Source organism: Myxine glutinosa, chromosome 1 (assembly GCF_964187855.1).
Source record: "Myxine glutinosa chromosome 1, kmMyxGlut1.1, whole genome shotgun sequence".
Taxonomy (NCBI): Eukaryota; Metazoa; Chordata; class Myxini; order Myxiniformes; family Myxinidae; genus Myxine; species Myxine glutinosa.
Genome location: NC_136261.1, coordinates 295009860 through 295034150, shown reverse-complemented (window position 1 = coordinate 295034150; position 24291 = coordinate 295009860). Strand labels below are relative to the sequence as shown.

General features: G+C 44.2%; 1 protein-coding gene across 2 annotated transcripts in view; it reads right to left on the bottom strand.

Annotated features, from left to right (window-relative positions):
- Nucleotides 1–24291, bottom strand: part of STRIP1 (striatin interacting protein 1) — an 80996-nt gene that overhangs the window by 18043 nt on the left and 38662 nt on the right. For both annotated transcript variants that reach the window (XM_068134540.2, XM_068134547.2), the window contains exons 6-15: nt 20193–20261; nt 18893–18999; nt 17363–17490; nt 16435–16620; nt 15963–16213; nt 15772–15837; nt 12097–12160; nt 5937–6008; nt 5685–5759; nt 512–609 (exon numbers count right to left, since the gene is read on the bottom strand). In XM_068134540.2, the coding sequence (XP_067990641.2) occupies nt 512–609; nt 5685–5759; nt 5937–6008; nt 12097–12160; nt 15772–15837; nt 15963–16213; nt 16435–16620; nt 17363–17490; nt 18893–18999; nt 20193–20261 (1116 nt within the window). The remainder of the gene's footprint in view (nt 1–511; nt 610–5684; nt 5760–5936; nt 6009–12096; nt 12161–15771; nt 15838–15962; nt 16214–16434; nt 16621–17362; nt 17491–18892; nt 19000–20192; nt 20262–24291) is intronic.

Sequence of the window (24291 nt, the reverse complement as noted above, 5' to 3'; positions counted from 1 at the left end):
ATCGTTGAGAGAGAGGAAGACAAATGATGAATTGCGAAAGATGATGGGAATAGAGCCTGTGATTGATGCTGTGAAGAGGAACAGGTTGAGATGGTTTGGTCATGTGTTGAGGAAGGATGAAAGTGACTGGTTGAGAAGTGATGGAAATGAATGTAGAAGGAAGTAGAGGACGGGGAGGACCGAGAAAGACTTGGCTAAAGATGGTGGAAGAAGAAATGCGGGCAAGGGGGTTAACAAGGGGAGATGCAGAAAATAGGGCAAAATGGAGAAGATTGTCATGGGGACCGCAAGGCTAACCCACGCTCTAGCGGGGAAAATGGCCTTAAAACGATCATTCATTCATTCATTCAATTGGTGCTTCAGGGGAAACGTACCTGCTTCATGCCATTCAATCTCATGCTAACATATAACTTAACAAGCAATCTTTAGATTAATGTAAAAAGTCATACAATATATCTACATTTGAACAACATTAGCGATCATAATATTGATCACCCTGTTCCAAACTTACGGCATCTCTTCAGGAAGCACATCTGCCAGGATATTGATGGAATCCGTCTTGGCTTTTGAAGTGGGAGCTGCAGCAAGAAGAATTTTCAACAGTGCAATCTGCAAGTGGGTTACAAAAAGTATCAGCAATGTTGCAAAGCAATAAAAATGTGACAATAACCATTTGCAATGCAGTATAATTGTGTTGCAGTTTTTAGAACCTTCACTTTATCAAATTTAGTATTAAAATCCCTCATAAATAACCCCTGTGTACATTTCCCCTTAATTGGCTGTTAATTGAAATAAGTGCACCTTAGCTAGTCCATGTACAAGCACGTAGCCAATCATAGAACCTCTCTATAGTTGTATCGTTATTGTGTTTCAGATAAGGCTGTGTGTCCAATAGTCGATCTTACGTTGCACCAAATCAAATAAGATAGGATCCCTCCGACACCCCCATGGCCTCCTAAAAAGCGCCAGTACGGGGGCGTTCGCCACTACTGCTTTGGCTTATTGTCAGCGCCTCAGACTCCATTGCCCACATGGTCAGCTCGGAGAAGAAGGGCGTGGCCCGCCCATCGTCATCAAAAGGTGGAGCCAGAAAGCCCTTACGACCAACCAGGAATCGGTGGGCATGGCTTGGCAAAGCGTGGCCATATAACCCGTGACGGGAAGCCCCCACCAGAGATTCTGGGGAGGGAGGTGCTTGGAAGTGCAGAGATTCTGTGGAGAGGTGAGCTTGCGGTTCTGTTGAAAGAGGACGCATGAGGCAGAGGACGTACGAGGCCTGAGAGAGACGCGCAACCTGCAGAGGTACGAGGGAGAGATGCTGTTTCAACAGCCCCAGCCGCGGGCAGCTCTGACGTGCTGCTTCGAGCAAACCTCGCCGTGTGAGCCAGAGTGCGGGGGAGTCGGCGGCCGTTCGCCTCCAGCCTGCCGCCCTGCACGGACCCTTCTTCTCCCTCCAGCCAATCCTACCTGCAATTCCCTATTCGTGTGAGTCTGTTCATGTTGTCCTGTCTGGGTATAAGTAAGCTTGTATAAGGATTTGCACTGTGTATCTGCTCCTTCTGTAAATGACCTTCGTTTCTTCTCTTCTTTGGTTTGTGTAAATAGTAGTTAATAAATATCTGTTCTTTCTTCCCTTTGGTTTCTTCTTTCTCATCCGATCGCTTTAGAGATTTCCCCATTGAGTTCCTGTGGCGTGGTTTCGGCCAAACGCTTATGAATCGGGTTAGTCTTTGCTAACGGCTCGGATTTCAGATTGCTAAACCGCTCGGCAAACTCTATCTTGTCCGGGATTCGAGCGGAGTTACCCACCTGCCTTGTGGAAGGATTGGCGGAGGTGTACGGGAATCCCTTGACCAATCAACTCGGCCAATCCCACCCCACAGGGGAGCGGGGTAGCTTCAGGATCGGACACGGCCAGTGCAAAATACAAGCGGGATAACCCCCCCCCCCCCCCTTTTGGTCAGGGGAGCGCCGTCCCCGTTTCCGTAACAATACTTTATCCATCATTGACAAAAAAAAATGGGAGACTTGGCTACCTTTTATCAGGGACGTCAAAAATAAAATATATATTTGGCCAATTTTTGTGGAGGTGGGGTCCATAGCTAAATAGTATGAATCGTATGGACCATGTGATCATGTGCCATAGATTAGCCTTGCAATAGCTATAAGTCTGGAGGTAAGTCATATTGTAATACGTACAGTTGTGGCCAAAAACATTGGCACTCTTGCACATTTTTCAAATAACTCACAATTTTCTCTAAAATAAGTTGAAATTGACAAAAATATTTGGTCTCTACAATTCTTTATTCCACTGTTGATATTACAGAACCTTTGTTTTTGATTCAGTACTTAATATATCCTTTTAAATCAGAAAATAAAAAGAAATGGCATTGACAAAATTATTGACACCCGAAGACAATATTTGGTAGCACAGCTTTTGGACAAAATAACTGCAGTCAAGCGCTTCCTTTAGCCATGAATGAGCTTCCTACTCGTGCTTCCTGTTGCAATGAATGAGCTTCATACACCTCTCTACTGGCAGTTTGGCCCACTCTTATTATGCCAATTGCTCCAGTTCCCCCAGATTTGAAGGGTGCCTTCTCCCAACTGCTGTTTTCAGATCTCCCCATAAGTGTTCAATGGGATTTAGATCTGCACTCATTGCTGGCCACTTCAGAACAGTCCAGTGTTTTGTCTTGAACTATTCCTGGGTGCTTTTTGAAGTGTGTTTGGGGTCAATGTCCTGCTGCAAGACCCATGACCTTCAATGGAGACCCAGCTTTCTGACACTGGGTTGAACATTGCGATCCAAAATGCCTTGGTAATCTCCTGATTTAATGATGCCATGCACACATTCAAGTCACCCAGTGCCAGAGGCAGCACAGCAACCCCAACACATCACTGAACCTCCTCCATGTTTGGCTGTAGGGAAGGTGTTCTTTTCTTTGAAGGCTTAATTTTGTTTTCTGTAAACATAGAGATGATGTGCTTTACCAAAAAGCTCTAATTTGGTCTCATCTGTCCACAGAAGGACTTTGGCTTGTTCAGGTGTTTTGGCAAACTCTAGATGGGCTTTCTTATGTCTCTCTTTCAACATTGGGGTCCTCTTGGTTCTCCTACCATAGAAACCCCTTTCATAGAGTTGGTGACGGATGGTGCAAGTTGAAACTGTCGTACCTTGTGTCTGAAGATCAGCTTGAATCTGTTTGGAAGTTGATTGAGGTGCTTTCTCCACCATTCGAACAATCCTTCACTGCACTCTTCGATTAAGTCTTCTCTTGCGGCCACGTCCAGGGAGGTTGGCTACAGTGCCATGGGCCTTAAACATCCTGATAACATTGTGTACAGTGGACGCAGGAACATCAAGGTCTCTGGAGGTGGACTTGTAGCCTTGAGATTGTCCATGCTTGGCTACAATATTGTGTCTGACCTCCTCAGACAATTCTCTGGTTTTCCTTCTTTTCTCCATGCTCATTGTGGTACACTCAGTGACACAAAACAGCAAAATGGCTCCTTTTCTCTATTCAAACAGGTTGAATGAGCGATTTGTATATTGCAGGCACCTGCAACTCATCACAGGTGAGTTCAATTCCAAAGTAAAGGAGAATCACCTGCTTGAAATCTATTTATTTCTAACAACTTCTAAAAAGTGCCAATAATATTGTCCAGGCCATTTTAGGATTTCTGTGAGGAATATGCTAAGATTTAGAAAAATTTTCAGCTTTTTTTGTTTTGTTCCACTGCAAACCAAGGAAATACATTGTGGATACCAAAATATTTTTTAATTTCAACAATTTTCTGGAAGAACTGGTGCCTTATTTGAAAAAAGTGCAAGGGTGCCAATATTTTTGGCCACGACTGTACGTGTACTGAAGAAGCAGCGAGCGTTAGCTTCAAGACAGTATAGAGTAACTTTGTTGTATAAAACTTCCTGTTTTCAAACGAGAGCAGGTGAGGACTTGGGCACAAAGGCTGGGCTAAGGTGAAGGCAAAGCTCCGCGAAAAGTGCTACGCACTTTCAAAGGCAACATTACGGACTGTTTGGCTGGCAAACTGTGGGCAATGGTGGCGAGATCGGCTGTGGAGCCCTGGCAGAAGACAGAACACATTTTTAGAGCCCGCTTCACAGGGCAGAATGGCCCGTACGAGGGTGCCGCCCAAACTAGTGGGCAGCCAATGAGAGGGATGCCGTTTAAGAGTGCAGTCCCAAAGTTTGCGAGGGCTGTAGCCTCGCTGCGCACTGTTGTTGGAATCGGACCTTGAGAGGCAGCATCCCTCTCTTCATTGACAAACCTCTCCTCATCGCCGACACAGCAGCCCTGTGAAATACCAGCCTGCACGGGCCATACCAGACCCTAAACAAGCTCTTGCCTTGCTCCAACCCTCGCTTGTCCCCATTGTTGTGCGATTCCTGGTATTTATTTTTGGTGCCATTGTGGGTTATTTCTCTCCTTGTACACAAGTTAGTGTGCCCCCTCATCCATACTTATAATCTAATCGACAGCTTGGGTTGTCCGTTTTATTCGTAGAGCGTCTTGTCGACCCTTGTCCTTGTATCTTTTAATAAACCCCATTTTAAATTTTAATCCATCGCTGCATTTTAACTGCCTTTTGCCTCTGACGTGTCGTACCGCCAAATAAACTGGGTGATGTTCAGGAGTAGCAGGAGCTTCGAGCAGGATGGGTAATGTTAATCAGACCCGTCAATGTGACAATAATCAAGGCACGGTAGGTTAGGGCAGGAATTGAAAATTTGATCAGGGTGCCGGCGACAGCTTGCCTCCACTTTATGAAGGACACCGTGGGATTTTTTAAATGTCCACCAATTAATGCCGGCAGGCAGGGACACACTGATGAATCACCCTGCCTGTAAAACACGAGGATGACACCTTAAGCTCCATCGGGATTCGAACCAAGGCTAGACAACTTGGAGGTGAGTGTGTGTACCTCCAAGGCCACACTGCCAACTTAACAAAGGATAATTTTCAGGATAAAGATAAACATGTTACTTCATTCTTCATCGTGGTATCCAAGAGAAAAAGTGCATACACACAGTTTTCAAATATGACAAAAAATTAAGCTTTTAGATTGGTTGATGGTGCAGCCATATCAGTTTCACGGAACATCATCCACTTTTGAAACTTAAAGCACCATGGTTCATTTCATGGTTATTCAAACTCTCCTATTCAATGGTTCAGTGGTTCTCAATAAGATATTTGAAGTTTCTTCAGAAAAAAAAAATTTCATAAATCTAAAATAACCACCAAGCCTTTCATCCAATCAGTTTAATTGAAAGATATGCACTGATGGGTTGGGACAATCTGATGGATTGGGACAATCCTGTGAACTTAAGTGTGTCAGTGTAGCAGTCTCAGATAAATAGGAGTGATAAATTATGGCAGAAAAAGAAAAGAATAATCCCAGTTAGAAATGACTTCCAACTTGCAGCTTGGAAGCCAAATAGAGAGTGTTAAACCAGGAAGCAGAGATTCACAAGCACACACTACAAACGGAGACAGAACATTCAGATAAAATGTGAGGAATGTTTTAGTACCATGAGTTGGTAGACAACTCCAATTGTACCAAATTTGGAATTCCTAATGATGAACCAAAAGATACTTATTAATAAATTATATATTTTAAGTTGTGCAGTTTCTCCATAGCCAACTGCTCACTAGGATTACCATGTATTGTGGAAGGTTTGGCAACATTCCTTGGTAGAGTGCCTCTGCTGGTGTTTGTTCAACTTGTTCCTCATTCTGCCCAGAACAAATGGTGAGAGAAGTTGGGCGATTCAAGTCATCAAAGGTACTTCCCATGATCATCTTGACCTCTTTATCCCGATCTTTCAATAATATGACAACACTTAAATGAGCAAAATTTGTGACAGGCCTCACTGAAATATCTTTATATGCAATTCACAAGTCTCCCATCACCTTCGATAGTGGCATCTTTAAAAGCTCCTCCTCATCCTTAATCTGCACCTCGGAAACAGAGACGTACTTGTGCTGGAAACAACAAAGAGTACAAGGAAATAAATGGCACAAAGAGGAAAAACCAAAGTTTGGTACAATTTATTCTCTATCCGAAGTTCGTTGTTACATTGGCAACTAGAATGGCACTCAGTAGAGCGCATATCTCCGTCAGCCTGAATAGTTTACGTTTTGCATCACACTGATGGGCCAGATATGTATCCAGACCTCCAAAATCAAATTGCCTTGTTGTCAACTACCCAATTTATCCACGAAGTTTCGTCCGAAACGTTCAACAACATTTTGAGACATATAACGTTTTAGGCGGTGTGTACCCCGGGTTTAGAATAGGTACACCGTATCCCTGCGTGTCGTAAGAGGCGAATAAAGGGTTGGCGTCAGGAAGGGCATCCGGCCATAAAAACATTGCCTCATAATGAGAACCATGACAATTAAAACTACATATGGGCAGGGTACAGCCCGAAGTACCCCGTGGGGGACCCCACTCCCTCTCGTCAAAACTCAAGGTGGGGAACCCGATCGAAGCAAGGGTGGAAATCAATCCATTTATGACGACGAAACGTCTGATGCCCGACGTGGAGATCGGTTTCTGAGGTTTGGGACATGGAATGTAGGGACAATGACAGGCAGATCAGGAGAAGTGGTGGAAGTATTGGTCAGAAGAAGTGGACATATGCTGTGTGCAGGAGACGAGATGGAAGGGAAGTGGTGTGAGAATGGTGAAGGGTAGGCAGGGACAGAAATACAAGTTTATGTGGCAAGGGTGCCCGGAGAGCGTGCATGGTGTTGGTGTCCTGTTTTCTGAAGAGTTTGTAGACAGCGTGGTGAGTGTGACTAGAGTGAGTGAAAGGTTGATGATGGTGAAAATGATGATTGAAAAGCTCTTGGTGAACGTCATCTCGGGATATGCTCCGCAGGTTGGTCGGAGCGATGAAGAGAAGGACAAGTTCTGGTGTGCGATAGAGAAGCTGATGGAAAACGTGAAAGATTAGGAAGTTGTTGTGGTAGGAGACCTAAATGGACATGTGGGAAGGAGTATGGATGGTTTTGAGGGAGTTCATGGGGGTCACGGATATGGTGTGAGAAATGGAGAAGGTGAAAGGATTTTGGAGTTTGCTGATGGAGCCAATTTGTGGATTTGTAATACACAGTTCCAGAAAGAGGATAATAAGCTTGTTACATACACGTCAGGTGGGTCGACGACAACCGTTGACTACCTGCTGATGCGTGAACACACAAAGATGAACCCGGGGGAGGAGGCTGTTTCACAGCACCACTTGGTTGTCTGCGACATAAGGGTGAAAGGTGCGAGGAGAGCACAGCGGGTGAAGTACCAACCGAGAATGAAGGTGTGGAGGTTGAAGGAGGTGACAGTGAGGGAGGCATTAAAAGAGAGGCTGAGTATGGCAGAGGATGATGTGGTTGAGCTTGAAAGTGGTTGGATGTCAATGAAAGATAGTCTGTTGGGAGCCGTTGGTGAGGTATGTGGATGGACAAAAGGACCACCGAGGCACTCGGAAACATGGTGGTGGGATGATGAAGTCAGAAAGAAGATTGACGAGAAGAGGAAGAAGTTCAAGGAGTGGCAGAAGGCGAAGGGTATGGGGGCAGAAAAGGCAGAGCATGAAAGTTATAAGGCAGCCAAGACGGCTGCAAAGAAAGAGGTAGCAAAGGCGCAGGAGGCATGTAGGAAAATGTTCGGAGAACGCATGGATTCGGAAGAGGGTCAGAGAGCGGTATTCAGGATTGCAAAGCAGATGGCGAAAGAGGTGTGATGTGATGGGGGTGAGTTGCTTGAAGAATGAAGTGGGACAAATCGTGTGAGAATGGTGAAGATAACCGAGAAGGAAGTTGAGGAAGCGATAAAAGCAATACCACCGTTTAGAGGCCATTTTTCCCCGCAAAGCGGGGGTTGGCCTTTTCGGGGACCGTGGTTGTTGTTGTTTTTTGGTCCCCTTTTTGAAGCAATGTTTTACGGCCGGATGCCCTTCCTGCCGCCAACCCTGTTTGTCGCCTTTTTACGATAAACAGGGAATTACCAGTGCACTGGTACTCAATTTGCCGACCTCGGAAGGATGACAGGCTGAGTCAACCCCCCTGGCATTAATAGCGATAAAAGCGATAAAAGCAATGAAGAGTAGAAAAGAGGGAGGGCCGACGGGAGTTGTGGGAGATATGTTGAAGGCAGCAGGAAGTTGGGGTGTGAAGAGAATGACAGAGATCTGCAATCTGGTGGGGAAAGAAGGCCGCATTCCAGTGGATTGGGAACTGAGTACCCTCGTCCCTCTATACAAGGGGAAAGGTGACCCTCTGGACTGTGGCTCGTATCGAGCGATAAAGTTATTGGAGCATGGAATGAAGGTATTGGAAAGGGTGTTGGAGAGGAGGATAAGGAAGAAAGTGAAGATTGACGAAATGCAGTTTGGATTTATGCCAGGAAGAGGAACGACAGACGCGCTCTTTATTGTGAGGCAGTTGCAGAAATACATGGAGAAGAGGAAGAAGTTGTTTCTTGGGTTTGTTGATCTGGAGAAAGCATTCGATGGGGTTCCACGTGAAGTAGTGACATGGGCATTTAGGAAGTTAGGAGTGGAGGAATGGCAAGGCAAACTTGGCCATGGAGCTGGCACACAATGGACCGATTTTATTAACCCATTATGAAAGTATACTTGATATTGCCCTGTATTAATGATATTCATTTTTACCTCCACCACCAAAGGTGGATGGAGGTCATGTTTTCACCCGTCTGTCCATTTGTCTGTCCGTTTGTGAACAAGATATCTCAAAAAGTTGTGGACAGATTCGAACGAAATTTGGCAGAGAGGTAGCATGTGACAAGGACGAAGCGATTAGATTTTGGTGAAGATCCGGATTCGGGTCCGGCTACTAGAATTTTTTAAAGTGATTCTTCACCATTGGGTGATAGGGCCCAAAACGATACATAGGCAGTTATCTCAAAAAGTTGTGGACAGATTTGGACGAGACTTGGTGGACAGTTTGTGTGTGTGACAAGGAAGAATCGATTCGATTTTGGTGAAGATCTGGATCCGGAACCAGCTAGTAATTGTTAAGTGATTCTTCACTATTGAGTGATATGGCGAAAAATGCTATTTAGCAGGATATCTCAAAAAGTTGTGGACAGATTTGGACAAAACCTGGTGGAGAGGATGTGTGTGTGAAAAGGACTAATAGTTTCGATTTTGGTGAAGATCTGAATGTGGATTCAGATGCAAGAATTATTTAATTTTTTAAGTGATTCTTCAACATTGGGAGATAGGGCTGGAACCAACATATAGCAGGATATCTCAAAAATTTATGGATGGATTTGGACGAAACTTATTGGACAGGTTGTGTGTGTGACAAGGAAGAATCGAATTAATTTTGTTGAAGAACCGGATCCGGACCCAGCTGGAATAATTTAAGTGATTCTTCACTATTGAGTGATATATGGAAATGATATATGGAAATGCTGTTGAATGCAGAGAATGAATGGGACGGCAACATCGAGAGTCACCCAGTTTTAGGACCGGCAGAGAAGATAACCGAGAAGGAAGTTGAGGAAGCGATAAAAGCAATGAAGAGTTGACAAGCGTTACGCCTAGGTCCCCCGTCGGTGAAGTGATGTGAGTTGACAAAGTGGAAGATGCAGAAAACATGCTATGATATGATATTTCGCTCACAAGGTTCAGACATACATGGAGGCGGGCATCTTGGATTTTGACGTGGCGACCCAATTTTCAATGGCGTTCTTCCTTTTGCCTAGATACACCCACACACCAGATTAGAAGTTGGTACTCGCTTATTTTTCAAGATATTCATCTCACAAGGTTCAGACATACATGGCATCAGACATGGCGGCGGCCATCTTGGATTTTGACGTGGGTTGCACCCACACACCAAATTCGAATGCGGTCCTTCGCTTACGCACGCCCGCACGCACGGACGGACGGGAAAACCATAGTCCCCCTTTCACTCCAATGTGCGACGGGGGACAAAAGGCAGGAGCGCGGTCGCCAGTTGTGGGAGATATGTTGAAAGCAGCGGGAAGTTGGGGTGTGAAGAGAATGACAGAGATCTGTAATCTGGTGGTGAAAGAAGGCTGCATTCCAGTGGATTGGGAACTGAGTATCCTCGTCCCTCCATACAAGGGGAAAGGTGACCCTCTGGACTGTGGCTCGTATCGAGCGATAAAGTTATTGGAGCATGGAATGAAGGTATTGGAAAGGGTGTTGGAGAGGAGGATAAGGAAGAAAGTGAAGATCGACGAAATACAGTTAGGATTTATGCCAGGAAGAGGAACGATAGACGCGCTTTTTATTGCAAGGCATTTGCAGGAGAAGTACATGGAGAAGAGGCGGAAGTTGTTTCTTGGGTTTGTTGATCTGGAGAAAGCATTCGATAGGGTTCCATGCGAAGTAGTAACATGGGCATTGAGGGAGTTAGGAGTGGAGGAATGGCTGATCAGAGTAGTAATGGCAATGTAGCAGAGAGCGCACACAGCTGTAAGGACGAAGGACGGGAACAGTGGTGAGTTTGAGGTGAAGGTGGGAGTGCATCAGGGGTCGGTACTAAGTCCACTACTATTTGTAGCTGTGATGGATGTGCTGGCTCGGAATGGAAATGAGGGTTTACCGTGGGAGTTGTTGTATGCAGATGATCTGGTGTTGATTGCGGAGAGTGGATGGACTGAAGGAGAAGATGAACAAGTGGAAGGAATGTCTGGAGACTAAAGGTCTGAAGGTGAATATCAGAAAAACGAAGGTGATGGCAAGTGGTAAAGCATGTGGTGAGGTGGAAATAACTGGGAAGTGGCCGTGTGCTGTGCACGCAGGAAGGGTGTCGGGGTGAACTCCATTCAATGTACAATGTGCGCTGAGTGGGTTCATCAAAAATGTAGTGGTCTGAGGGTCATTAACCAGTGTGGCAGCTACATTCAAGTGTAAGGTGTGCACAGAGGGAGCTGCAGATGGAGGAAATGTTGAGTTGGATCTTGGAGACGGCGTGAAGCTGGAAGGTGTGAAAACATTTTGCTCCCGAGGAGACATGCTGAATGGAGAAGTTGGATCAGACTCAGCAACGGTTGCTGGAGTGAGATGTGCATGGAGGAAGTTTCGGGAACTGAGTGGCGTGCTGACGAGGAGGGGAGTGTCGTTGAAGCTGAAGGGAAAGGTGTAAGCTGCATGTGTGAGAAGTGTCATGGTTTATGGGAGCAAGACATGGGTAATGAACGTAGAGCAGCAACTAAGGTTGGAAAGGCTGGAAATGCGAATGGTTTGGTGGATGTGCGGAGTATCGTTGAGAGAGAGGAAGACAAATGATGAATTGCGAAAGATGATGGGAATAGAGCCTGTGATAGATGCTGTGAAGACAAACAGGTTGAGAGGGTTTGGTTATTTGTTGAGGAAGGATGAAAGTGACTGGTTGAGAAGAGTGATGGAAATGAATGCGGAAGGAAGTAGAGGACAGGGAAGACCGAGAAAGACTTGACTTCAGGTGGTGGAAGAAGAAATGCGGGCAAGGGGGTTAAACAAGGGGAGATGCAGAAAATTGGGCAAAATGGAGAGATTGTCATGGAGCCTGCAAGGCTAACCCCCGCTCTAGCAGGGAAAATGGCCTTAAAATGCCTGTTGTTGTTGTTGTTATCACTATTGAGTGATATGGCCAAAAATGATATATAGCAGGATATCTCAAAAAGTTGTGGACGGATTTGGACGAAACCTGGTGGAAAGGTTATGTGTGTGAAAAGGACTAATCGTTTCGATTTTGGTGAAGATCTGAATATGGATTTGCATACAATAATTACTTCATTTTTAAGCGATTCTTCACTATTGAGAGATCGGGTGAAAAGCGATATATAACATCGTATTTTAAAACGTTATGGACGGGTTATGAATAAACCTGGTGGATGAGTTGGTTAGGTGACAGGAACAAGTCGATTCGATTTTGGTTCAGGTCCGAATCCAGATCTGGCCTATCAGTGGGATACAAAACGTAAACCGTTCACCAGGCGGAGGTATGCTCTCTACTGAGTGCCGTTCCAATTAAAATTCGCTGCTTTTTTGAACCCACACAAAACACTAGATTAGGGTTTATATTGTATTACCTGCTTGAGGATTTTGACGCTCTCGTGTATCGGACGAGGCAAACCTACAATGGTGTCGGTGTCTCTGAAAAGGATAACAGAGAGAACTTGAGTATTTTGCATCATGAATGCTCTCAGCAGAGATGCTGCAGTCATTAATTATATAATAATAAATCAGTACTAGAAGGAAGATGGAAATCTCCACTCCCCACCCATCATCACCCTTTCTCAAACCAAAATAAATACGAGAGGAGAGGGATGAGATGTATTGTAAGAAGTGGGTAGAGAGGAGATATGGAAAAAAAAGGAGTTATCAAATGAAGTCTCAGATGAGATGTCCTCTCAGGGGGGAGGAAGAGTAACAACATTATACTGTACTGACAAAGACCAGTAGGCACAATCAAATTCGTGTTTTGGTTGCTTCTCCCCTCTGGCTTTGGTACTGACGTGGAACAAGGCTGTAAAATGGTGATTGGGTGATACTGCATGGAAGAGATTTTACCACAATTTTTACCTCCTTTATTCTTACTACAACCCTGGTTTATGCAAAAAGGATTAAGTATGGATGATGGGAGCAAAGATCCAAAGTAACATACAGCAGAGTGAGAGTGGACAAGTGAAGAAACTAACTAGAGGGGTCATAGAACACCTTATAATGCACAGTCTTGAGAAAAAGGACATGGGAAACGTCTTTTCAACTCTTGCTTTGCATTTCTGAGCACGATCAATATTGGCTCCTGAACTTTGAATATCATGTGTGGTGACCATCATATGGAACCAATGGGTCAAACGGAACAATCCCAAGCTGAACCTTCTGCCAACTCTTCTTGGAAAACTGATGATTTTGGAGTGATCCTTGAGAAAAAGATGCACTTAAAAAAAGATCCTTTTGATGAAGTTATCGTTGTGGTTGCATTTTTGGCTAGGCACAGCCATTTTTGCCTGAATCACACTGTTCTTTTGCCCTCAGAACTCATGGCAAATTTGATTGGTCGAGACATCGTCAAAGATTGCCCAAGTATTGTGGAATTGGAGGTTTTTGTATGTGCAAACAAGGCGATTTTTGTTCTAGTGTTCAAGTATATAATTCAATTGAAATAAAATAGATATAAAGGCCGTAGACCCCCCCCCCCCCCCCCCCACCGCCCCCATTGAATCGTAAGTTTACCGCCATTGATGCAACGCCTTTTACACGTTAAAATAGTTCTTCATGCCTGTATATATTGTATACTCTGACATCCTAAAACAATAGTAAGTTTCCTGTTTTGGAATGATTTTCAATTTATTTTGGAATGCCAGACTGACAGACTAAATCAATTGCTATAACGTGAGTGTGCATGCACAATTGGGACGACATTCGGTACAATTTGCCAAATTCAGAGCCAAAGTACTGCTAAACTGCAGGGTCGTTTTTCAATTAGTGTTCTGTAGTGTTCAAAATATAAAATTAAATTGAAATCAAGTAGTTACCGTATTTCCACATAAATAACCCACACCCCATGCCCAGGGAAAAAGTGCTCTTGGAAAGTTTCAGGCAAGTATAACCTGCACACAGGTATACACCGTATGCCAGGGGTGTGTTCAGTTACCAAGTTTCTCGTAGAGCGCTTGCTCGTTCATAAGGAACGGCTGACTTGGCAAGCGCAAGTTAGCTGCTTGGTAACTGAACACACCCCAGCTTTTCTCTCCACATGACCAGAAGATAAGCGATGTCTATATTTCTTGCAGCCGACACAGTTTTGTTGTCAACAGCCAATGAACAGCTCTTTTCAAATACAACTGCAGTAAATAACCAATTTACATTAAAATGAACATCTTGAGAAAGGGTTGAATGAATATGAATGAATGATCGTTTTAAGGCCATTTTCCCCGCTAGAGCAGGGGTTAGCCTTGCGGGCCCCATGACAATCATGGTTCCCTGTTTTGAGGCAATGTTTTTATGGCTGGATGCCCTCCCTGACTCCAACCCTTGGTCACGCTCTTACGATGCGCAGGGATACGGTGTACCTATTCTAAATCGGGGTACACACCGTGATCATTCATCCCAGCAAGCTGGTACTCAATTTGCCGACGTCGGAAGGATGACAGGCTGAGTCAACCCCCCTGGCGTTAATTCAGCGATCGACCGGGATTCGAACCCAGGATCCTAGGATCCCAAGCCGGCACCCTAACCGCTAAGCCAACACCAGGCTTGACACCTTGAGAAAGGGTTGTTGTAATAATTTAAGTTGTGCTGATGTGTTAAAACCAGGGTGGTTTCCGATGTGCCCAGAAACCACGTTGCTCATCCATGATAAATGTATGAATACTCTGCAGGCTTCAATTTTATCATTCCATGAAATAGTCTATACCAGTACAAGTCCCTGTTGTACAATGTCTGCTGTCAATACAAGTAAGAGGGGTGTGTTCAGTTACCAAGCAGCTAGCTAGCGCTTGCCAAGCCAACCGTTCCTTATCAACGGTTTTGAAGTGAATGCTTAAGCCACTTGGCGAGCGCTCTACAAGCTGAACAACCCACCATTTCAGACTCCAAGCTGCTTTCAGCTGTTTCACAGCGACACAGAAACAGATAACTGCAGCCGATATGGAAGATGATTTAACAGTACCTTAAATAGCATTGGAATTAGCTATACAGTCTATGTGCATGTGAAATATGCAAAAGAACTGTAATTTAAAAAATTTCAATTAAACTTGCACAAAAAAATTTAACCTACTCTTTTTGTATCTACTTGATCATTTAACTTAGCCCCTTGTGGTTACGTCATGTGCCGTATGATTAAATACCGTATAATCCACACACTCGTATACACCACAGCTGAAACTTTTGGAACCAACTTGAAGTATAGCCTGCAAATCATTTGAGTGAAAATACGGTACTTGATTTCTGTCAGAAAGACAGACACAGACACAGAAAGAGTGAACCAATTGCTTAACCCCGCTTTGCGCTAAGCGCACGGGATAATGGAATAATAAAATGAGTGAGGATTCAGAGATCGACTAAATGGTGGGAAATGGTCTGCTTGCCAGTTGGGCGTGTAGCTTGCAGTCCTCAGAGAGGCATGCATGCAAGTGGATGGAGGCACACCGACAAGTGTGCTAACACAAAGCATATCACGTAGCATGAACATGCAGGTGGTGTTTAGGCATGACAGACATGCTAATAGGTGTGAACAGTGGTATAGATAGACCGTGGGATGCACATGCGCTTCCCACAGCCTGCACCAAAGCTGTCACCAGGCTGCCTCATCCATCCGTCGCACTGAGCTGCCCCATCAACACTCTCACTCCGATTACACCGTATTCTTCCTCACTCTATTTCACAATGCTCACACACTTCCTCTTACAAATCACTGTACAATCTCCTTCATGCGCAGTGCAACTAGTTCTAAAGGATTCACAGTGGGAGAGGGCCAGGCTCAATCAGTTCAGAAGAGGAGAGGGAAGGTCAAGTAGGGTAGAGCTCTACAATCATAAAATGAAGAGGGAGAAGTGAGTGAACACAGGCTTGCAAGATGAACCAATGGCTTATAAGAAAATAACATATGGTTTCATGCATATCTAAGATGGGGCCTCTCCTGCCAAAGAAGTGCCAACATTACAATTTCAAACACCAGCAGTTCGTCTTTAAAGACAAACACCACCAACGCGCACATGCAGACACACGTGCTGGTATCCAATGAAGATCCGCATCCTTACCCTCCAAGTTGGTATCCAATGAATTTGCTACGGCTCATTTCCAAGAAATTTTCTATATCCTTTTCCCTGCAAAAGAAAATAAAACATTTCAACATTTTCCATTCCAATCTTAAATTTGCATTCAATGTAACCAATTTCATGACAGGACAAAACCATGCAAATCATTTGATTTAATACTTCAATAACACTACCTGACTTTGGGTGCCCAGGGCAAACCCTTTGGAAAAACAAGTTTTTCACCCATGGCGGAAGACACTGGTGGCATTATCTCATCCCTTTCCAAGAGGTCCACCTCGCCATCAATGCCACTATCATTTTCATCACCATAATCCTCATCATCATGGATGTCATCACTTTTATAAGGGTCCGTTTCATTGAAGGCATCGAGGCTGTCCTGTTTTGCTAGTCCCTGTGAACAGGAAATGTATTCGATAGGTGGGGCCTGCGGGGGGCAGGGGATATGGCATGGAATGAGAAAGGAAAGGTGGCATGGAATGAGAAATACTTGGGATCATGTCAACGGAGGTGATGAGACATGACAATAATCAGTGAAACCGAGCTCGAGCCCGAAGGTGCAAGCCCACAAGAAAGAAGACAAAATAAAGAGAAAGAGAGAGAAAGAGAAAATAAACAAAGGGATGATAAAAAGAAAAGAGCAGATACTCGTTTAGGACGACGGGCTCGACGCTGCTGTTGCTGATCAATGAGGTCTGCAGCAGAGGCCGGCGGTGAAGATGCGCGAAGACCTCGAGTTACTCTAATGCTGTCCTCAGGCATTGGAAGGAGGCCCAGCTCTTGCCGCTGGCAAACCTTAGCTTCCTGAAGGTCCTCAAAACCCCCAGCTGAAAACTGGTGGCACATGGAATATGATTATTTCAATTTTTATTTTGGAAAAGCGAATTATGTGACAACGATACACAGAAGGTTTCATAAAGCCAGATATAGTACAAGATAATTAAGAGTCTCCAACAACCCTATCTCCTTAAATATGTTCATCATGTTACGGTGTTAGGAAGCCTCCATTAAACCTTTCCCCAAACTATTGCCACCAATTCATAATCCACAATTACAAAAGTTTAGATCTCAAAGCAGTCCCCCTCTACTTCTTTTGTTTGCAGCACAAGGCTGCGCGTAGCATCATAGGCTGAGGACATGGCTGTGCCACTGTTGCAATGCACCTGGTAAGTTAGCACAATCATTTGTAATTTGTTCAGGGTATTGGCGATAGCTCGCCTACCCATCGCAAAGGAGATAATGGGATCTTTAATGTCCACCAACTATCGCTGAACAGACGGGGACGCCCAGTTAAACATCCATCTGAGGGACGGCACACACATACTGATGAATCACCCTGCCTGAGAAAACACCAGGATGACAGTTTATGGCTGAGCCGAGATTCAAACCCAGGCTAGACTACTGCGAGGCAGAGTAAGCATAACTCTAGGCCAAGATATATTAACGAGTGTGCATACTCATGGTATATACATGAGTTTCCCATTTTACTCTTGTGTCAGCAAGGTCAAGGTAATATTGAAGGGGACGTGTTCGACAAAATATAGGATGCTGACAAACAAGCCATTGATAAACCTACCAGGACAACTTTCCAAAGGAGTAGCAAGACCTTCTTCATGGGAAAGTGTGGAGCATGACCACTGCAGAACTTTGTTACCATGGTGAACAGAAGCACAGCAAATGGCTCGTTGTTGTACACTGGAGAACCTGCAAAAGTGACATTGGCTACTAATCGGCTATGTAAAATTGAGATGTGGTAACAAAACAAAGTGTATACACGGAGGCACAGGTGTCACTTGCTCAACACCCCCTGACAAGTGGCTTCATGTGGAGTGGCTTCGGGAAAGCAGAGTGGCGATTGGCTGAATTGAAGGCATGCACAGGAAGGGATCCTAAAGTTGTGACCAAAACAAATTGAGTTCCGCGATTGCTAACAGATTCGATGATGCACACAATGTCCCCACTCAATGAAATAGCAATTTAAGGATACAATTGTTGTGAGTAACAATTTTTGTATTCTATTTAATAATCTTATAATGCAAAAAAAGAATGAAGAGGTGGGCACAGACTGACAGACCACACAGGACAACAGAGCACATACTTAAAATTTACAAAATAACCCATTTCTACAGCCATGAAACCACACAAAAGAGGGTTCGGTTGGGATTGCAGGAATGCAACGGAATATGCAGGACTTAGTAACCTTCAAGGCAGGGTGGATAACGAAAAGGAGGCAAAGGATGGGGGAGCGGGAGGGCAGGAAATGCTAATGTGCCTCATAGCTTAAGCAGCCCCGTGACCCAATTAGTCAGCTTGTAGTTGTCGGCACTCCACACAATGTAGCTAGTAGAGAGGCAGATGAGGGTTGGATTGCTGGCTCGATGAGAAGAAAGCAGGAGGACCTTGCAATACACAGTACATGTACTTCAATTAACATATCTGCAACTAGACCGACACTCAGTAAAGAAGAGCATACTTCCACCAGACTGAACAGTTTATGTTTTGTATCCCACTGATAGGCCAGATCTGGATCCAGACGTTAACCAAAATCTAATTGGCTTGTTCTTGTGATCTAACCAACTCATCCACCATGTTTTGTCATAATCCGTCCACAACTTTTTGAGATATGATGCTACATATAATTTTTGGCCCCATCTCTCAATGAAGAAGAATCACTTACAAAATTCTGTTATCTGGATCCAGATATGGATCTTCACCAAAATCTAATCAATTTGTCCTTGTCACATACCCAACCTGTCCACCAAATTTCGTCTGAATGCATCCATAACTTTTTGAGATATCCTGCTCACAGACAGACAAACAGGGGTGAAAACATAACTTCAGTCCACCCCCAGTGGGGGAGGTTTCTAATAAAGCCAAAAGCCCCCTAAAAGGTTCAACCAGTGCTTGTCCAATTCATTTATACTTAAAACCAATATTTTGTCATTCAAGAATAGTAAATATGAGATGCTCATATATTTTTTAAAATCTGGACAAACAGGATCGTTTAGTAGCCTCATCTAGGTGCATGCAGATAATTTTGAATACTCTAAATATTGTACTCTGTATTTTTTAAAGCAACAATATAGAGTAAAATGCACCATCATACCTAGTTCCTTTCTGAATGCCTCTCTCATCAATGTCCAGTCCTTTGGGTCATCCTCACATTCCTGGCGCATGGTTTCCACAATCATGTTCATGATGTTCAACAAAACCCTAGAGAAACAAAATCGTCAGCCAGACAGCGGTAAATTCCTCACTTTAGCAAATGCATTTTTGAAGTTGCGTCCAAGTCTAGCATTGTTCTGTAACAAACTGTTGACAGCCCTTGATATTGAAATAAAACCCACTATTTGTATGCAGAAGATTACAGATTTATTTTCAGTAATAAAAGACATTAAAAAGTTCATATTTTAGGGTGCTTGTGGACAACTAAAGCTGATTTGAAAATTGACCAATGTGATTGTGGTGAAAATGAAGAAGAAGCTTTCGTAGGCATGGGGCATATTGGATGCCTATTTAGGGGCAAGTGCTCGGTCTGAGAAGGGGTCATTATTTTGTTTGCTGAATGAGTTATGCAGAGATGAGCGCTGGATATTATTGGTAAGAAGTGACTGGGATTCATGACTAATGTTTAAAATGCTTGGCTTTGCTTTATAATGCTTTATTAGATTTGTAGGACTGTTGATATTATTGCCTGTTGTGTGTGATGCCAAAGATCGATTTGAATAAAGCCTCGTATCTTGGAGTGAGGTTTTGAAGGTTTTTCAATACAGCGATTTTAGGTCCCAAAACTTTGGTTTTCCACATGTTAGGGTAGGGTTGAATAAAGGTTGCTAACATAGAGGACAAGAGTTATCGAACGCTATTACATATTTTCAATATATAGGGACATATACCTTGTCAAAAATCATACATAGCATTACCCCCCCTGGATGATACCGACCACCCCTCCTGGCTCATAGCCTAACAGTTTTGGCCTCTTAACGAGGATGCTTCTAATGATTTTGAGCATTTCAAAATAAAAAGATGGCATCACTAACATACAAGACAGAAGCATACTATATGTTGACAAGGCCAGAGTCGGTTTGTGATGGCGCATGGTTAAAACGACCGGGTTTACTAAAGGTATACTAACCATCGTGGGAAGCAAAGTGAAGCTGAAGTTTCAGACAATAGCCATTTGTCGAAGGAGGAAATTCGATGAAGGACAAATCTCAAAAAACATCAGTTTCCGTTCGATTTATATGACAGCAATACTTTGTAAAACTTCAGTTCATAAAACCTATCGTATCATATGACAAACTGACAGAATGCACAGTGGGGGGAGGAGTAGTAAAGGTTTAAATTTCTTTTTTGACCATTTTATTTTTAACTGAAATTCCAGGTTTTCAGCACAATATCCTTACCTTAATTCCGTGCTGTCTGCCAGAGATATTGCAGGTTTACGTAATGCACTGCTCAGAGCTTGACTATTGCTGAAACATAAACAGGTAAATAACAATGATATCAGGTTCACTCGTGTTCTTTAAAACTCTCGTAATATTCCTGCCACCACATGCTCTGGTTTATAACATCGTGAATAAAAATGCATTGGGATGACGCAAGACCTTCAGGTACAGTGTAATTATCATGCCACATCTGTTTTAGTCTGCAAGAGGTACCAATCCACGTTTAATGCCCATCAAGGATTGACAAAAAACAAAAAAAAAAAAAAAACTGCTGAGAAAACAAAGGTGACATTGACATAACCAGAATACAAAGCAAGAATTGCTGCATGTATACAACAACAACAACATGCATTTTAAAGGCCATTTTCCCTGCTAGAGCGGTGGTTAGCCTTGCGGTCCCCATGACAATCTTCTCCATTTTGCCCTATTTTCTGCATCTCTCCTTGTTAACCCCCTTGCCCGCATTTCTTCTTCCACCATCTTTAGCCAAGTCTTTCTCGGTCTTCCCCGTCCTCTGCTTCCTTCTACATTCATTTCCACCACTCTTCTCAACCAGTCACTTTCATCCTTCCTCAACACATGACCAAACCATCTCAACCTGTTCCTCTTCACAGCATCAATCACAGGCTCTATTCCCATCATCTTTCGCAATTCATCATTTGTCTTCCTCTCTCTCAACGATACTCCGCACATCCGTCGAACCATTCGCATTTCCACCCTTTCCAACCTTCGTTGCTGCTCTATGTTCATTACCCATGTCTCGCTCCCATAAATCATAACACTTCTCACACATGCAGCATACACCTTTCCCTTCAGCTTCAACGACACTCCCCTAATCATCAGCACGCCACTCAGTTCCCGAAACTTCTTCCATGCACATCTCACTCGAGCAACCTTTGCCGAGTCTGATCCACCTTCTCCATTCAGCATGTCTCCAAGGTAGCAAAATGTTTTCACACCTTCCAGCTTCACGCCGTCTCCAAGATCCAACTCAACATTTCCTCCATCTGCAGCTCCCTCTGTGCACACCTTACATTTGAATGTAGCTGCCACACTGGTTAATGACCCTCTCAGACCACTACATTTTTGATGAACCCACTCAGCGCACATTGTATATTGAATGGAGTTCACTCCGACACCCTTCCTACACACAGCACAGGGCCACTTCCCAGTTCTTTCCACCTCACCACATGCTTTACCACTTGCCATCACCTTCGTCTTTCCGATATTCACCTTCAGACCTTTTGTCTCCATACATTCCTTCCACGTGTTCATCTTTTCCTTCAGTCCATCCATACTTTCCGCAATCAACACCAGATCATCTGCATACAACAACTCCCACGGTAAACCCTCCTTTACGTTCTGAGCCAGCACCTCCATCACAGCTACAAATAGTAGTTGACTTAGTACCGACCCCTGATGCACTCCCACCTTCACCTCAAACTCACCACTGTTCCCGTCCTTCGTCCTTACAGCTGTGCGCGCTCTTTTGTACATTGCCATCACTACTCTGATCAACCATTCCTCCATTCCTAACTTCCTCAATGCCCATGTCAATACTTTGCGTGGTACCCTATCGAATGCTTTCTCCAGATCAACAAACCCAAGAAACAACTTCTTCCTCTTCTCCATGTACTTCTCCTGCAACTGCCTCACAATGAAAAGCACGTCTGTCGTTCCTCTTCCTGGCATGAATCCAAACTGCATTTCGTCGATCTTCACTTTCTTCCTTATCCTCCTCTCCAACACCCTTTCCAATACCTTCATTCCATGCTCCAATAACTTTATCGCTCGGTACAAGCCACACTCCAGAGGGTCACCTTTCCCCTTGTATGGAGGGACGAGGATACTCAGTTCCCAATCCACTGGAATGCAGCCTTCTTTCACCACCAGATTACAGATCTCTGTCATTCTCTTCACACCCCAACTTCCTGCTGCCTTCAACATATCTCCCACAACTCCCGTCGGCCCTCCCGCTTTTCTATCCTTCATCGATTTTATCGCTTCCTCAACTTCCTTCTCAGTTATCTTCTCTGCCGGTCCTAAAACTGGGTTACTCTCTATGTTGCCATCCCATTCATTCTCTGTATTCAACAGCATTTCCATATATCTTTTCCATCTTCTTTTAATTCCATCTGGGTCGACAACGATTTGTCCCACTTCATCCTTCAAGCAACTCACCCCCATCACATCACACCTCTCTTTCGCTATCTGCTTTGCAATCCTGAATACTGCTTTCTGAACCATGTGTATATATATGTGTATATATATATATATATATATATATATATATATATATATATATATATATATATATATATATATATATATATATATATATATATATATATATATATATATATATATATATATATATTGTTGCGGATATGGGATTTGGCCTCCATATCCGCTTGTAAATATTCCCCTATTTCCCCAATACTCCCCAACTATCCCCAATCCCCCATTCCCTAGTCCCATTGTCTGTAAACAACACTCTGTAGAACCGACCTTCCCCTTCTTCCCCCATTAAATGTCGTGCCCAGGTCCACCGCATCTCACGTAGACAACTTTAGGACCTCTTGCTAGTTATTTCTTAGTCTATGTCAGTTAAGGACTCGTTTCCATTAATTCTGACTCTTCGTTGCACCAGAATGTGATTGTATGGCACCAGTAGTGAGTTTAGGACCTCCCCATACCTCCTCCCATCTTTCTCATGGAACAATAACAACAACAACAACAACAACTACAACCACAGCGGGGGCGGTGCGGCCGCGGTGCGGGGAGTGTGCGTCCTCACACCGGCTTGGTTAGCCGCCATTGCCATGTGCGCCCACGGGGTTACCACGAAGGGGCTGGCTGTCAGCTCCTCGTCAAGGGCGGAGCCCGGTAACCCCCGCACCCAATAAGAAGCAACGGGCCGATTCCATCTGGGGCGGAGCTAACGAGCCGAGGGCGTGTCACTCCCCGCCGGATATACGCAGCCACTTACCGGACGTGATGTCAGATGCGCCTCAGCCACGAAGAAGAACCAGTCGCGACCTCCGAGCGCTGAGAGACCTCCCTGCATCTTTTGGGCCGCGCTATCCTGTCCCTGAGCCAAGAGTGCACCTTGTGCTGACCATCGACGACCTGCCCTTCCTTGCCATCAATCCCCGTGTGAGTCAGTTTTGTCCTGTTTATCTGTCGTCTGTCGGGGCTACTATAAGACCGTAATTAAGTGCCTATCTTTCTATGCTGTCTCTCTCATCCCTGTAATCTAAACGTTCCGAACTATTATAACCTCCTCCGGAGGTCTTGAGAACTGTACCCCTGGTGTCGTGTCATTTTAACCCAGCCGTTGTGTCCTTTCCTCAATTGATTTAGCGTAGCGCGACTCGGCAAACGTTCTAGTATAATCGGGTAACCTGTGCAGACGCGGTCATACCAAACCGCTCGGTAAACCAACATCCAAAACCGCGTCTGTAACAATATATATATATATACAGTGGAACCTTGACTTACGAGTTTAATTCGTTCCGTGACCGAGCTCGTAACTCAAATTGCTCGTATCTCAAATCAAATTTCCCCATTGAAATGCATTGAAATGCTATTAATCCGTTCCAGCCCGCCAAAAACCACACCAATTTTTTTTTAAATATACAGTATATATAAAAATATCTCGCGCTTTATATTTCACCTGTATGCAGCATACAAGTTGGCAGGATGGCCTGGACTGGAGGTACGCACACTTGACTCTAAAGTCTAAACTGTCCAGCCTGGGTTTGAATCCCGACCCAGCTATAACCTGTCATGGGTGAATCACAGGCAGGGTGATTCATCAATGTGTGTACCGCTAAACTGGGCGCCCCGTTTGCGTCCCATTAGTTGTTGGATGTTAAGGATCTCACCGTGTTTTCCACAAAGAGAAGGCGAGCTATCGCCGGCACTCTGAACAAGTTGTGGCCTGGCATGGCATGAACATGAAAACATGAACATGAACATGAAATTTTCTGAAATAACCAAAATGCGAAAACTAAAATGCATCGCTATACGACAGAGATACGTACTGTACTTGAAC